This window comes from Cryptomeria japonica, chromosome 5 (assembly GCF_030272615.1).
Source record: "Cryptomeria japonica chromosome 5, Sugi_1.0, whole genome shotgun sequence".
NCBI classification, from domain to species: domain Eukaryota; kingdom Viridiplantae; phylum Streptophyta; class Pinopsida; order Cupressales; family Cupressaceae; genus Cryptomeria; species Cryptomeria japonica.
Window position 1 is genome coordinate 58,490,473 of NC_081409.1, and position 17,561 is coordinate 58,508,033.

At 32.3% G+C, this 17,561-nt stretch overlaps 1 protein-coding gene across 1 annotated transcript in view; it reads left to right on the plus strand.

The window, feature by feature from the left end:
- Positions 1 to 8,540: 8,540 nt before the first annotated feature.
- Positions 8,541 to 17,561, plus strand: part of LOC131032727 (truncated transcription factor CAULIFLOWER D) — a 172,861-nt gene continuing 163,840 nt past the window's right edge. The window contains exon 1 of the mRNA XM_059221234.1: positions 8,541 to 9,586. Within this exon, the coding sequence (XP_059077217.1) occupies positions 9,405 to 9,586 (182 nt within the window). The 5' untranslated portion in view covers positions 8,541 to 9,404. The remainder of the gene's footprint in view (positions 9,587 to 17,561) is intronic.

The following is a 17,561-nucleotide window of genomic DNA, read 5'->3' on the forward strand; positions in this document are numbered from 1 at the left end:
CAATAAGAAAGACACTGGTCATTCATAAATTACAACTTTTACCATACCAATCACTTTTACTTTAAAGTACTAGGAGTAGTTGAGTAGGATATATAGAACCAATTAGCAATAGTGTATAGATATAAATTTCAAGCACAAAGATTGAATATCTTCCAAAACGACAATCTTGAACTCATCTAAAAGACATCTATTCCAAGAAATTTTGTCATTTTGAGAGGGGTCAATTATATCAAAATAATCAATCTGCTATAAAAAGCATTAGTTATCAAAAGCTACTAGTGTATAGGTATACCCGCCTAGGTCTTGCAAAGCCTAAAGTGAGGGGGTTAGTAGCCAAATATGTTCACTCTATAAGTTGGCCAAGTCAAATTGGAGGGTTTGATCATAGGAGTTGGCTTTTCCTTAGAACCTATCCAATCTGTTGATTTGAGATCCAATAGGATGTTTCTAGTAAGATTAGCAATTTTTGATAACAAAGATAATGTAATTGTGAGCTCTTGGGTGTTGTTGAAAACATGTATACTTCTTCAGATAGGGAATGGTAATATTATGAGCATGTTCTTGAGTACTGTGAGCATGACTATTTTTAACCATCACAAAAATTATGTCACTTGTGAGAAAGTAGGAAATAAATTTTATCATCCACCATCAAATACTTGGAGCAAAAATTGTAGCTCTAGTACAAGTTGAGACTTATATTTCACAAGACCAAGGGAATTTCCCATATCATGAGTGTACGTTTTTGTGACACCAAAATATTCTTTATGAAGTAGGTTCATGACCTATACAGATCATTAAAGATTTTACAATAAGATATTTATAAACATGGTTATCTCAAGAGAAGTGGATTTCCAATTTTGAATTTTTGTATTTTATTTATTTTCACATTTTGCTAGAGGAGAGGAACATAGTATCTTATCATTTTCATCAAAGGGTAATGAAAAGTCACACAAAGTAGGATAAATAATGTAGTATGCCTCTTCTACTTTTGAAAGAGAAATAAAGTCACACAAGGGAGGAGAAAGGACATGCAATATCTCTTTCATTTTTAAAAGGAAGATAAAAAGTCACACATGTCTCTTCATTTTCTAAGGCTTTAAAATTCTATATAGATATGGAATGTGAGTTGGGATTAAGTAAGAAATGGATAAAAATTATGTCTTGTACCCACTCAAGTGGAAGGGAGGACAATCATGTGTTGTACTTTCCACTCAAATATAATGGAGAAGAATTCTATATTGTGTCATCTATTTTTTTGTGTAATATGTTTATGTATACGAATAGCTACATCTATCAAACGGGCCTATCAACCAACATTGGCATTTTCCTAGCTCAAATATTATGTTATGTTGTAAAAATTTATTTTTTATAATAGAACATCATCATAATTAATTCATTAATATTTTCAATTAATTTTTCGTAAGTAGAATGGTATAAATTATTGGTTATATAATTTCTATAAACATAGGTCTTAAGACTTAATATATTAGGAAGTCACTAAACTAATAAGATACCCAACCTAGCTTCCCTAATAACAGATGTAGAGTCACCAAAACTAACACCGCTATTACTGTATGGATAAGAAGTTAGATCTAGCTAACACATTGATTCCTTAAAGAGAAAGATATTAACTTTGCAATCCTTGGACATAAATAGTCAAGTAGAATAGACACTCTTGAGTTTCTTAAACCCCAAATAGTTCTAAATTTTTTGTATCTTATGTAGAAAGGGATACAAATGAATTATAGGTACGTGAGGGTCAACTTCAAAGAGGAACAAAAAATATTTTTTATTTTTGATTGCCCACACATTGAGATGACAAACATGGCATACTAAAGTAGGAGGAAGAGTAGTGTCGGATTTAAATCAAATATAAATAATTTTTTTGGATATGTGACAGTATTATTGGAGCCTAAACATAAGAAAAAATGATATTTTTTTTTCCAAACCTAATGTTCAACAAACTAACCGAATAAAAAGACTTATTCCAGATGAAGAAGACCGAGGTTCATCATATAAGGAATAAAAATAAAATTATAAAATCTAATAACCTAGAACTTATATGGATAAAATGCTTGGGAATCAAACAACAATAATATGAGCATTACAAAATTTATCAAAACAACACCAATAAAAGTAGAATATGTATTACTCCCACACACAACCAACAATACCATTTACCAATTCACCACTACCCTCTCTCATCTTGAATAAAAATCTATCTTTGTAATCTTTCACTTGATAGAACTATATATCTAAAGCATCAGACCATTTGAAAGCATAACCAATAAAACTTTCAGCCAACAATGGAAAATAAAACAAATGACCAATGACCAATGACTCCTTGAGAATGTTGAAATCTCTTTGCAAGGCTCTTGTCTACGAACTTCACATCCTTTAGTAACAATTGAACCTTAAGAATATGGAAGAGAGTGAGGAGATTCAAAACCATGAAGGATAACATGAAACACCTAGTCCTTAGTATACTTTAAATAGCAACATCAAAATCTTCAACTTCTAAATAAAATTGGTAGCGATGGATACTTGGGAACAAAAAATGATTGAATTTGATAAACCCTTAAGATCTAAAATAAATTTTATAATTTTAATAGACTTTGCATAAAAATGGGTGGTAACATTAAAATGAGTAACATACCCATCTTTCAAGGTTTCTCAATTGTAATGAATTAGTCGACTAAACAACAATGCATATAAGAAAAAAATGACTAACATCAAAACTAAATTATAAAAAGGAATGAAAGAAAGTAAGCCTAATCATTGATAAAGTGGGCTAAACAAGATCCTCCTCCTTGTATTTGGCTTGGGAGATGTTATACCATTTGCCAAGCCAAACAATGCATTACATTAATTTTTAAAGATATTTTATAATTATTATTATTTTTTCTTTTAATTTCTAAATTGTCTTAAATAGATCTTAAAAATAACACGCTATGAAAAATCTTTAGCAAAGCAAGCCAAACTAAACAAACTTATGCATCCAAGAGGGGTACAGACTTGCATAACTTAACAAAATCTGTATTTGAATTTAGAAGAGGATCTAAAGCATCTTAAGAATATCCTCATCACTAACAAGAGTAGAGAAAGGAGCCTAGTTGATCCCAACATTGACAAGAAGATTGATTGTGCTGTTATATTCCTTGAAACAATGAGTAGGTATATCAACAAATCTCTTGCAAAGTTTGAGTGCCTTGTCTAAAAGGCTTATGCATTTCAAATTAGCACCAAGCATGTTACTCTGATTTGTGATGACAACAATAGAATCACCTTCAATAATCAATTTATTGTAACCAATTGAAATAACTATGGAAAGACTTTCAACTATCAATCCATGTATCACTTTATTATTGATCTTGGGACCAAAAAGGACCCCCCTCTAACCATTCTACCCCATGAATCTTGTAAGATAGATTCTACTCCAACTAAACAAAGATCATCCGTTTAAATGCCATCAACCTTAAACTTGAAAAATGAAACTTTAAGTTATGACCATGATTAACTTTTCCTAAAATCCTATTTATCCATTGTCCATTAACAAAAAAATAAAATAATATACTAATGATCATTAATTTATATAGATAAAATATTAAAAGAAATAAGAGATATCAATTTTAATCATTTATCTAATTTAAGATGAATAGAAACTTATGTCTTTTATGAACTTTCAAATAAATATATATTTATACTACTTAGTTCACCTAATTTATAAAATAATATTTTATAGTTTTATGACATGTAATATAAAAATTTTAACAATTAAAAAATTGTTCCTTGAATTTGAGTTTGGTATATAGAAGGGAAGAGGAGTTAGTAGCCAGACTGATAAATTATAATAAAAAGGCAAACTGCGACCATTATTATAATTAATAAAAAAAACATTGGTGTAAGCCCTTCCCCGGGTATAGCCAACGACTCTCAAAACTGCAGGCAAAACACTATTTTCTAAGGGCGATGACTTTGCCCGTAATTGTGTGTCTTGGGATGTGATGTTTTTGCAGAATCTTTGACTTTGTACACATCATTCATCGACGTTTGAGGAGTCCTAGGTTAGGTCGTTGTTAACGTTTAAGGCAGTTTTGGTGAACAAATTTGACGACCGGCCTTGCCTCTTAAGCAATCTTTTAAAGGAATTTTTTTTTTTTTTTGGATGAGATTATCCATTCAAAGCTGCCCTTGAATAAAAATATATGCAACTATAATCCTTAAAAATGATATTAGAATCTATCCTTAAAAAGGTTCGGGCCTACGTCTCCCTTTCATGTAATACATACAATCTTCTTGGAAAATTGATTGTATTAAGTGTCAAAAAAATATATAAATATGATTGAATGATTTTTATTTTGATCGATAATATAGTATTTTGGATGATATGAGATTTTCACAATTCATAGAATTCATATGTGAGCAAATTTTTGGAATTGATTGTGTGAGTTTTTGAATCAATGTTTCGGATCACACGCCGTGATCCATAATCACGATAGTATTTTTATTAATATTTAAATTTTAGATTTTATAAGGTATTTATAAGTTTGTAATTGTTAATTTCAAAACACTTCAAATTTTATTTACTCCTTGATACAGTAAATCATCGCATCAATATCTAACACATTACAACATTCTTCATATCCACTAGCTTCCTTATTCGTAAATACATGAAATATACCCCAAAGTTGTTACTACAGTAGGCCATTCATACAAAATTGTAAAATATCAACAAAAATTGGAGACACATATATATGAACTATAAAAAATCTACAAAATATCCATAATATAGTGATCCAATGGGAACATCATCAAGGCACATCAATATATGGATAGTAATAGTGATTGTGGCATCGTATTATATGGAGCATTAGGACTATACACAATAATCTAACATAAATATACAAGCAAACAACTAGAAAAACATATATGATTTGGTAACCTATTCAATGTGTAAGCTGACATAGTGGATGAGAGGGATGTGATGTGAGAGAAGATGGGTTAGGGAAGGTATGGGTGGGTTTAGGATCCAATGATAAATAGTTAGGATGGGATTAGACTTTTTTGTTGGAGAAGTAAAAAGTCATATCTATTGATTTGACAAGTTTCATAATTAGGATAAAAATGTTAACAATAAGAATATGATATGTCCCAAGATTGTGTTGTTAACAATAAGAACAACATGAGGATTGGGAGCAATATATCTTGATGATTGTTGGATTGATTTACATTTAAACATGACTTGTTGCAAGATAAAGAACAAATCAAATGAATGTGTTTCGATAAATGCGATCTATGTTGAGCAAGGATTGCTTGGATTGGGCATGTGTACACAAGGATCCAATTTTTTTATAAATCTATGATTGAGATTCGTAAAAATGTGCACCTTCAAAATGTTCTCAACATAATGGCCCAATAAAATAAAACAACCAAAAGATCTCGAATAAGTGAAGGTCAAATACTAGTGTAAAATGAAACTTAAGCATGCATGAAATATCCATTATGTGAGATATGCTTCGAGACAATATTTGATTGCTTTTGTGCTAAGTGCTACTCAAATGGACAACACAACATTAGTATTGAGATGATTGATTAGAAAAATTGATAGCATGATGATAGTGTGTGAATAGTTTGTGAAATGAGAGTGATAACCCCCCTGCAAATAGACTTCTCCCGTGGAGAATAGAGGGTCATGATTTAAAATTAAATAGACGGATAAGATTTTAGATGCATGGATTGAAGATGCTCACATATATATGAGCAATATAGCATGTGCTAGATATATTCTCATACATGTTTGATCATTTGAGGTGTAGATGATTCAAAGGTCAAGGGATGAGGTGGAGGATTTGTATACCTCCAAAATGGCATGCTTACATGTGTCAAAAAGAAGTGGGATGAGATAACATGTGAGAGCATTTGAGGGATGAGGTTGAGGTTGAATATGCATTCAAGATGACATGTTCACATATGTGTGAGCAAGAAGTGGGATGAGTTAGCATGCTCACACGTGTGGGACAATGGAGGAAATTGAGGACATATGACAAGAGAAGAATGGCCAAGATTTTAGTCCATGTGGATGAATTTAATGGGTAGGGTTAGAAAGGTAAATATTAATGATGATGTAGAATTAATTAGTAGAATACATGTTGAGGGCTTAATTAGTCTCGATTAATTGTTTAAGTTGGAAAAATAAGAACTAAGGTTATTTAATTAAGTTAATTTAATTATTTAACCTTAGGAGAGGAATTTGAAATAGAAATAACTAAAATTAATTGATTATAGGAAGGTGGGGAAATGCTTAATATTTATTTATGAATTTGTAAGAAATAGTTAGTTGTGAATTTTGGTTATCTATAGGTAAAAGCAATATAGCCACATTATAGATGTCCATCATTTAAGGCATGTCACTAGATAAGATCTTAGTAGGTGCATGTAGTCATCATTGTCACAATCCACGGGATCATGAAGAAGCTTACGAAAAAATTGATGTAAGCATTTCTAAAATAATAGGATGAGCACTAAGCATTTCCATGAAAAAAAGGAAATGATAAGATATAAAAAATAAAAGCCTCCATAAAACACATATCCTTATCCTTAATGTAATATGTCATGAAAATATTAATGATAGAAGAATGACGTGTGAGGAAATATAGGAATGTGATGAAATTTGACATGTATAGATGTATATCAACCATACAAAGTGACTTAGAAGGAGTTATAATAATAGATTATTTAAGGCCAATAGGGTAGGATGTAACATTTACATAAATAGATATATATCCATACACCAACAATGTTGTAATAAGCATATGTAAGAAAATGTAAATCCAAACCCTAGGAAATTTGAAAGCAAATAATAAAATCAACATTATACCTTTTTCAAAAAACCTTAGAAGAAATCAAGGTATAACCCTAAGGTCAAACCTTGGGGTTGTAAGCATAGTTAGGCTGACCAAAAAAAGATGGGAATAAAATCCTTTTCATAAATCTAGGATAATTAAAATAAATACACTCAAATAAAGAATAATTAACCTAGATTTAAATAACACAATTAGGAAGGGTATACGTGTAATAGATACTTGCAAATCAAAAGAGTAAGATTATGCACTTAGGTATAGGAACTATAATGAAGAATTGAGTGTTGATGTTGAGTAGATTCCACTCATTGATGGTACATAGATCAATTCTCATAGTATAAGGAATGCCTTGTAGGTTTTAGATACTACACAGAAAATTCCTAGTGGATCAATATCCTCTACATGTTAAATCTTGCACTTTGTAGAAATGACCTAACACAAAACTTTCTTGCAAATTGTGAGATCAATTTGGCTGATTCTGAACTACTAAAAATTGTATCATCTTTATCTTTTATATTTGTCAAGGTGCAATGACTAGTAGTATTGAGAATAACTTGACTAGTTCATCAAACACATGTCTCATGTTCTCCCAAGTTAATCTCACTTGATTAGACCAAGTTTACAATTGTGGATACGCATTAAATTAACACTCTAAAGCATGTAGGTGTCCTAAATAACTTTGACGTAGTCTCAAAATCAAAATGTTCCCAGGAATGATCTCTCCTTGATAATTGATTATAGTTTCTTTTGAATAGAAGTGTCTTTAAATACTAGGACATAGTAGTAAACCACACAAACATGGGTCAATTATTGTTCATAATAACTAAGAAAATGATAAGAATTAAAAAACAATCATAAATGATTATGCATGATGCATATTTGAACAAATATTCTACAAAATTAACCTTGAACATAAAAAAAAAAAAATCTTATATATATATATATATACAAAGACAATAAATAATTTTAACAATAATAAATATTTGAAAACAAACACAACAAAATAAAATAAAATATATAAATAAAATTCTCTCTTATGTAAGATTGAGGGATTCGTCACTACATAATTGTACGAATAAAACATCCCATCAAAGTGGTCCCAAAAGTAAATGACTGTATCGACACAGATGTGCAAAATTCACCGTTGCAGTAATTTAAGCCTTTATATCGTACGAAAAAGTATTAGCGGTTAATTATTTTCACCCCAGAATTGTATTTATCGTGACCGCGTGAATGTTACTGTCATATACATAATCAGGTATATTTTTCACCGACGGTATCGAACATATTATCTTACGTGCCTCCCGTTAACGATCGTGCATGTCGCTTGACGCGACGTTTTTAATACGTGAAAGCGGGCACGTTAACAAACAAGAGTACTTCCACCTGTGACGGCAATTAACACAAAGCAGGAGAGTCGCCGTCAACTACCTGGCACTTTCCAGTAACACGAATCGGAAAACTGCTCTCCATCTTCGAGGACAACATAGATAGTCGACACGTGTTATCTTCTTCCCTCACGACAGAGATAATTATGATGCTTTTTCTAGTTAAGGAAATAAGCGGAGCACTTCAAATTTGATTGGCTATGAAGCAAGTTGAGCTAAACAAATTGAGTTGCACGGAAGAAATGCTTTCCTGTGTTATAAAAAGATAGATATAAACTTAAATTGCTATGGCATACCAGACTAACGGAATATTTGCAGGCTTTGCGTGAGTCGAAAATGATGAGAAGATTTATTGTTTGATGGGGAATTGACAAGCGACAGAACTATTTGTTTTGTGAGTGCTAAAATGTTTGTTCATCCAAGAAAGAAATTCGTGGGTTAGATTATAATGTAAGTAGTGCATATTGGGTCAAAATTGTGAGGAAAAGTTTCGGTGGGTGAGGTCAGAAAGGGGTGTAAGGGAAGTTCAGTGAGTAAACAATTCTGGAGTCATATTAGACTGGTTTATTAACCAGTGTTCATTGAGTTAAAATTGTGAGAAGTCGTCCTGGGGTTCAATCATACTTGTTAGTAAGGGTGCTTTTTGTAATAAACGCAGAATCTTTTAGGTCATATCAGATTGGTGAATAAGTTTGCTTACAAACTTGAAATTCATGAAAGAAGTGTGATCAGATATAAGTGGTGAGTAAGGGTACTCATTCATATAAATTCTGAAAAAGAAGTGCGTCGGTTAGATCAGATTGCTAAGTAATGGTGCTCATTGAGTTCACATTCTGGGAAAGAAGTTTGTAGGTCTGATCAGACTGTTGAGTTAGGGGGTGCTCATTGAACTAAAATTTTGTGAAAGAAATTTGTGGTTGAATCAGACTGGGTAGAAGAGGTGGTTGTTTAGTTAGATTTGTAAGAAAACAGTTGCAGTCAGATCTAACAAAGGAATAATGGGTGCTCAATGGGTTGATATTTTCTTCCTTCTTTTGGCTGGTTAGCTCAAAATTTCTGTTAAAGGAAGGCGGGCCGGGCTTGGACATTGCTTAATAAATAATTAAACGTTTGTTATCACCAAGAAAAAGATTGTGGGTATAACAGAATTAAAAACATGGGGCGAGGGAAAGTCGAAATGAAACGGATCGAGAATAAGATTAATCGGCAGGTGACTTTTTCTAAGAGGAGAAAAGGGTTACTGAAAAAAGCGGAGGAGCTTGCTGTGCTCTGCGATGCCGAGGTTGCAGTCGTCATTTTCTCTAGCAGAGGGAAGCTTTACGAGTATGGCAGCAAAGGGTATGACTTCCATCCTTTTTTTTTCCGTTTTTCGGGGTTTAGTTAATTTTTTCAGAAAGAAAAATTTGAGGGTTTGTTTTTTATTTCAAGAGAGAGAAAACTAACAGCTCATTTATTTGGTAAAAGCGTTTGAAATTACTGCTTTATTGAAATATTGAGAAAATAAGAAGTCGGTTTCGATAACTTGTCAGGCTATATTATATTTGAGAAGCAAATCGTAAAGCTGAGAATTCCACTGTGCGTTGTCTTTTAATAAATTAGCCAGATTGGACTGAAAATGTCAGGGAATTTATCAGCTTTTACAGTATTTGAAATTAGTTTGCGTTTTCGACAGTGCCTTGTATAATGCGTTTGGTTTGCTTGTTGATATATTTTCCGTGTAGAAATAAGTCTTCGACAAGCAAATCGTAATGCTGAGAATTCCACTGGGCGTAGTCTTTTAATAAATTAGCCAGATTAGACTGAAAAATTTAGGGAATTTATCACCTTTTTATAGTATTTGAAATTAGTTTGCGTTTTTGAAAGTGCCTTGTATAATGCGTTTGATTTGCTTTTTGATGTATTTTCCGTGTAGAAATAAGTCTTCTGAAGGATGTTTCTCGACAATTACATTTTTTCTGTCTCTTTAAAAGACGAAATTTGTTTAATAAAACATGGCACGATTTTTCTACAAAAGCGCTCATACATATTAAACGCTTCCTTTTGACTTTCGATTTTTGTGTTTAAAACAGACACACACTTCAAAATTTCGAACAGATAAGAAATAGAATTTAAGAACTGTATCAGCGTTTACGTTAACAGAGAAACAGGCTAAGAGTAAGGCTCAGAATTGTATGGTTAAGAACATTATTTGTTATCCGGAAATTAGAAAGCTTATATTAAAGTAAGTGAAGACACAGTATTCCGAAGAGTACCATGATTCTCGAGAAATGCGAAAAGTCGTGTTGCATAAAAACAGAAAAAAACATAAAAGGAATTTATCTTAAGCCACCAAAGTGAAAAGATACTGAAATCTTTCGACTCCCCTTGCTAGTAGCAGTTGGTGTCTGAGCTTAAAGATGCTGGCCTCCTATCTAAATATTCAACTTATTCTTGTATATTTTCGATTCCAAGGATCTGGCATTAGAAGGCTCATTAGAATGGGTATAGGATATAGAATAGCAAGAAATGCATCCTTGAATAAAGAAAGAAAATATATTAATGCCCATAAGTGCTCGCTGCAAGTTAGCTTGTTGGAATTATCATTTTCTCATTCTCAGTTTTAAGGTTGATTCCAAATATATTTATTAGAACGTAATAGAGAAATGGAAAACCCAGCTAGTTTTCAGTACTTCTTTAGCTAGTCTCTCTTGCGACCGCAGCCCTCCCATTTTTTAGATTACAGTTAGCTTTCCAATAAGTTAGACCATTTTTTTATCGATTCAACAACGTCATATACTTTTCCAGTCCCATTCACCGAATCTAATCTTTGGATTTTACTGCCTTCTTTCAACTTTCAGTCTTAAATTCATATCTGTCTCCTCATTCATGAATAAATTCATATAGACAACCCACAAACAATATTTAAATATGTTTCCCTGCATGTATATATTTCTCATGTGGGTATTGCCCCTATCTGTCTGATATGATCACGTAAGTATCCATTCAAAATTAGCCTCACAAATGTAAGAAATGTGATGCGCGTAGTGGATCAGCTACTAGTTCAAAATTAGAGAAAATTTTCTCGAGAGGGAATTATAACATTTAATTTTTTGTCAATAATATAATATTAAATTTTTTGAAAAGTATTATCATTTTAATAATATTTTTGTTTGGGAATCAGTTTTTTATTTATTTGATTTTAGTTTTATTTTTTAATGTATAGATAAATGTTTTCCAAGTTTATTTTGAATTATTTTGTAAGGTTTTATTTAATTTTTAAAATTATGATTCTTGCGAGTCAAGGTATATGATTGACCCTCTTCAAGGTTTCGAAGTTTTGCTTTATCTTGGTTATTCTAGTGTCTATTATAGACATACAAAAATTTTATGGTTTGTAGCAAGATACATATCATCTATGGATCAATGTATAGGTTTGAAGTGGTTATTTGAAAAGAATTATGTGGCAATTGTTGGCACATTAGGGACCCAAAAATCTAACTTTAGTAATGTTGTTGTATCTTGCCATGTTTGCATATAATAGTGTAAGAGGGATAAATTATTATTTTTAGAATGGATATGGCGATCCTCTTGCTACTAGAACTTGAGTAGATATGCTCATTTTGTTGCAGCTCTTAGGTGTCTAACCTAAGTTTATAAGAAAAAAAAGTAAATAAGACATTTCCTTTAAAATATCTAAACTTTCCCCTTATTCATGGGGGTTTAGTCATAATTTTATCTGTACTCCATGCTTTGACATTAGTTGGGCTCCTTCCATTTTAAGATGGATAAAAATGAATTTTGATGGTATAGCTAAAGGAAACTATAGTAAGTGAGGTGCAAGTTATATTGTTTGAAATGAACATGGGAAACTCATTAGTGCATCCTCTAAGGAGTTGATGGATGGCACAAAAAATGAAGTAGAGGAACATACATTCCTCCTCAAGGCCTTCTTGCATGAAAATGGCTTGACATTTTCTATGTGTAGATAGAAGGACATCCGATGGTACTTATCAATACTATTGACAAGAGAGGCTTACCAAATTGGAAAATAAATAACATTCTATAAAATACATGGGTCATAATGGATTTACTAGTAGATTTCACTATTCAATGCATATATAGAGAGGCTAATAAAGAATATATTGTTTAGTAAATTGCATCATTGATAAGGATGAAGAACTCATGATTGATAACAAGTTTGTAAAATGAAACTCCTATTAGGAAAGGTATCTCAACCTTGCATTCCCAATGCTCTATATTTACTATTTTGTTCTTATTTAAGAACCAAGGTGTCCTACTTTGATGTAGCACTCTTAAGCACGTGTTAGCCATCTTGGAATGTATGTAAGTAGTTGTAAGATCATATAATACCATTATGATGTGTAAAAGCATCTTATGATATTGTAATAAGTGAGATTTATTTATGATAGATTTTATGATTTGTAAGAGCATGCTTATGGTATTTGCATCATAATTTTGATTACTATTATAATAGCCTTATGATGCATATCATAAAGAATCTTTCAATGGAGGAACATGACAAATCAAGGGGAGACTAAGTTGGAATGTTGACTATGAAAAAGTTATGATAGTAGTAAGGAATATTGTAAATGTAGAATATGAATTCAAACTTGGTACATGAGCTTTGAGCTCCACACCACTTGGATGTTGGCTCATGGTTTTCCAAAACCATCATATGCTTTCATCTTTATATCACTTTTATTTATAGGGGTACCTAAATGGAGTTTTCATAGGGTCTTGTAGGGATGCCATTTTATTGTTGAAATTACTCTAGGATTTAATGCTAGTGATGCTTTATAGGGGCATAAGCTTGAAGTTGTATGTTATTGTACTGTAATTGCATAATAAAATTAATTTTGTGCTTTGAAATGTGTGTTTTCCTCTTAAAATCCTTTTCCCCATGTATACCATTGTGTTATGGTTGTAATGCTTTTGTGAGATACATATATTTGCGCATCACTTTCATATTATTGCATATGTGATTTTTGAGAATGCAAAAGGGAAAATCTAAAATAGAACCTGATAATTGTTGATTCAAAACATATGCCTTTAAATAGGTGATACAAACAAAACCAAAATTGTTACATAACCATGAAAACCAAACAAGCAATAGTTTATTAATTTCAACTACAACTAAAACTATCAACAAATGTAATATGTTTCAGCATTCCCCCTTATTACATTAATCCAAACAAAGGACATAACATTGCAAGGGTTGATACAAGAAAGAATTCTTTGGGAGACATTGATGAAATGACTTTTATCAATCTTCCTTGCTCACCCAAAAAAATGCCAAATTGATTGCATCAATGGATCTCCTAACTATAGAACCTACAATAATTTGCACAATGTGAAAGAACATAAAGTGTTTCCAACCTCCTTACACAATGAGACACCTTTCCTCCAAAATTCCACATCTCCTTTGAGTCTGACTAATGCATCCTCTAGTGTTGTGGAAACAATGCCTCCTTTGTTGTACAAATCACCAACCTAACATGAATACACAAAGTGCACCCAGAAGAAATCTAGCCCCCCTTACTTCTTAAAGGGACACACATCATGCAAAGTCCCCTCTTTTCTTTATGGACACAAATAGGGAGCTTGTCTCACGCAATGAATCATCCCTAAGTGAGAAGGTAGCTCGAGATGATAGATATCCTCCTACCTCCATTTCCTCTAATCTTCGGTAGTATCTCTCCACTCTCTAAAGCATATATCATTTGTCAATGTCATGGTAAGGTGATTCTTTTGTATGTATTTTAAAACTACAATATTTTATTTCACCTTCAATCGTAGCAAGGGCTTAATTCTTCTTCAACTCCCCATCGATGTGATCTTTTGGCATATTGAATGCAATTGATTTGAATATGTCCAATTTTCTAACAATAATAGAATTTAAATTCTTTCACTATTGAAATGTTAGACTTCTTCACAAGCAAAGTACTTTCCTCAATAATTGAATGTCTCTTTTTAACTCTACTTTCTTCATCAATCAAAGAAGAAATCAAAGTTTTCAAACTAGGATTCATTTTGTTTAATGTAAAAACTGTTGGGAATTGTTGTTCACATAGGCGGTAATATTGCATCATAGGATGCATAAATAATTAAGCATAAAATATTTAAGGGGGTGTTGATATATGTATTGTAAATAAGTGTCATGTTAATTATATTAAGTTGTTGAGAAACAACTTAATATTATTATTAAACACATGGTTTGTTTAATAAGTTATTTTATTAGTGATATGCATGTTGTTAAAACAACTCAACATAATAAGAAAACTAGTTTAGGAGATTTCCTATAAAATAGGATTAGTAAATCCTATATATGCAATATGTATTGAATGAAAAGAAGATAAGAAAGATATTATTATTTATGTGCAAATTTTTTTGCCTCTGTCCATATTTTCTAATATGGTATCAGAGCGTTGTCATTCTCGTGTGCCTGTGATAGGATAATTGCATTTGGAGATATGGTGCATGAGCGGATAGTATGAATATGTTTGTAGTTAGAGAAAGAGTCAGCGCAGATCTCTTGTTCACAATATTAGTGCAATGTATATACAAGCTTTAGAGACTCCATACAGTAGGAGGAAAGACATTTGCACAGTGCAAAGATTGATCTCTTTGCAATAATATTGGTGGCGAATTTTGCTAAAGGAGACATGTAGAAACCAGCAAATCTGAGATACAGTCGCTATCGCCCACTTCCATTCGTTGTAGCCTGCAATCTCATTTTACAAATAGGTCCTTCATTGGTGGGCTCTCTCAATATTCATAGGCACGATAGAGGAATCGGCCCAAGTCAAATCTTATATTGTCATTTCTGTCATCCAATGTTGTTGATCTACTATCTGAGGATAATTTCCTGGGATCGCAGTAGATTTGTGAAGGTTGACGAGTGTGTAGGCACGAGCAAAGGTCGATCTACATTGAGTAAGGTTGTTTGAAAGGCCAGTAGCAAATAAATCATAGGCAACCTGTGTATCGTCATAAACTCTAATACGACCAATCAAATTGTGAGCCTTTGTATCCACGCAAAGAGTTTCATGATTCTAGATCTATTTTAACTATTTGTTTTCATTTTTTTTCATTAGATAACATTGAAAAGTGTCTATTCATAGTTTTATCATCGTAGTTCATTTTTGTCTAATGTTTCAAAATGTCGTATTGGTTTGTGTTATAGTCTATTAAAAAAAATGGTGTGTTGTCAAAGTCAAGGTATAATATTTTGCTTAGAATAGAGTTCATTTTTCGAGTCTTTAATTGTTGTATCAAAAATATTAAATATAATATTATTGTAATTGTAAATGGATGCATTTTTGGTTGTATGCGACATTCATTTTGTGGGGATTCTAAAATTGAATTACAAGATCAAATATTTCTAATATGGAGAAAAATAGTATACTAATCAAAAAGCTTCAAGGTTCAAGGTTCAAGGTTCAACACATGACAAATCAAGTTACAATTGATCCTTATAAAAAAGGATTTGTGGGATGTGGTAAGTGGAGTAACAACAATGTTGACTAATGCTGATGAAATTGCAAAGTGGACTGCAAAGGATAGAAGGGCAATAGCTCTTATTGGTCTTGGACTTTTAGATGCGTACCTCCACCATATTGACTTATCAAAGACCTCAAAGGAAGTGTGGGATAATTTGAATGCCTTGTTTGGATCAAAAGAATCAAGTGCAAAGATGGGTCTAAAGAGGAAATTGGTCGGGCTGAAAATGATGGAAGAGGACAACATTATTCAACATCTAAATAAGTTTTGATCCCTATCAAATAGAACTAGCTGGGATAAAGGCTAAAGTAGAAGATGACGATTCAAAAGCTATTTTGTTAAATAGCATGCCTCGTAGTCATGGAAGCATTGTTTTGACATTAAACAAAGTAGATGTTGCCTTAGAGGAAATAATATCTAAATTAATTGATGAAGGAGTCAAGAAAACTGACTCAGTTATAGACGAAACTACAATGTATGGTAAAATAAGTCGAACCATTCTTCCAAATTTAGTACTTCTACATCAAAGGGAAATCATTCCTTCAAGAATAGAATTTTGTGCTATTATTGCAATAAGGGACACATTGTTATGAATTGCACTTAGCATGCCAAGGATCTCCTTGATGGCAAGATGAATACAGATAAGGCATTGGTTGTAGATGGTGATGAAGAGTGCCTTCATGTGGTGGCTACTGAAGATCCTCCACATGAAGACCGTGAGGAGGAATATGTTCTCTAAATCAAATCTACTAGAGGCTGGAGGCACATAAGGCTAGAGGAAATTTAGCGATTTCTCGTGTCAATCACTAGCAACGGGGTCGGGAAACTGCATTAGTGACAAAGCAACTTGTGCCAAAAAAACTAAAGCCAAGATCGGTTTTCAGGTGGCAACGACAATCGTATCATATCATTTGTGATCAAAGTGGCAATGATCTACAGTGGTGGCTGCATATGCAACAAGGACTTGGTTCTCAAAGATTATATTTGTGATTATATGTGTATGTCTCCAATCACTATTGTTGGTTGTTTGTGAATGGATGTGTTTGTCCCCATTCATAATCTATGGTGTATGTGATTGAAAGTGTTTGTCCTTAGTCACATTTGTTGGGTAATTATGACTAGATGTGTGTGTCCCCAATCGTAATTGTTGTGAGGAGATGTGTGTGTCCATGTTCATGACTAATTTTGGAAAGATGTGTTTGTCCCTATCAAAATTTGACGTAATACCTTGGATAGATGTTTATTCCCTATCCTCAGTTCCATGGGTAACTGTGCTTGTACCTATCCTTGGATGAAAGTCTAGTGAGCATAGTGAGGCTAGTTCCACTATTGCTACACATGAGTAGATGTGTATGTCCCTACTCTTACTTTAGGATGAACTACTATGTGTGGTCATCAAGTATTATGATGCACTTTCACCCCATGTTCACACTAAGGGGGGGTGTTGGGAATTAGTGTTCACATAGGTGGTAATATTGCATCATAGGATGCATAAAATATTTAAGGGGTTGTTGATATATGTGTTGTAAATAAGTGTCATATTAATATTAAGTTGTTGAGAAACATCATAAAATATTATTATTAGACACATGTTTTGTTTAATAAGTTATTTTATTAGTGGTACGTATGTTGAGTTGTTTTAACAACTCGCCATAATAAGGAAACTAGTTTAGGAGGTTTCCTATAAAATAGGATTAGTAAATCCTATAATTGCAATATGTTTTTAATGAAAAGAGGAGAAGCAAGATATTATTATTTGTGTGCAAATTTTTTTGCATCTGCTCATATTTTCTAATAAAAACAATATGATAAA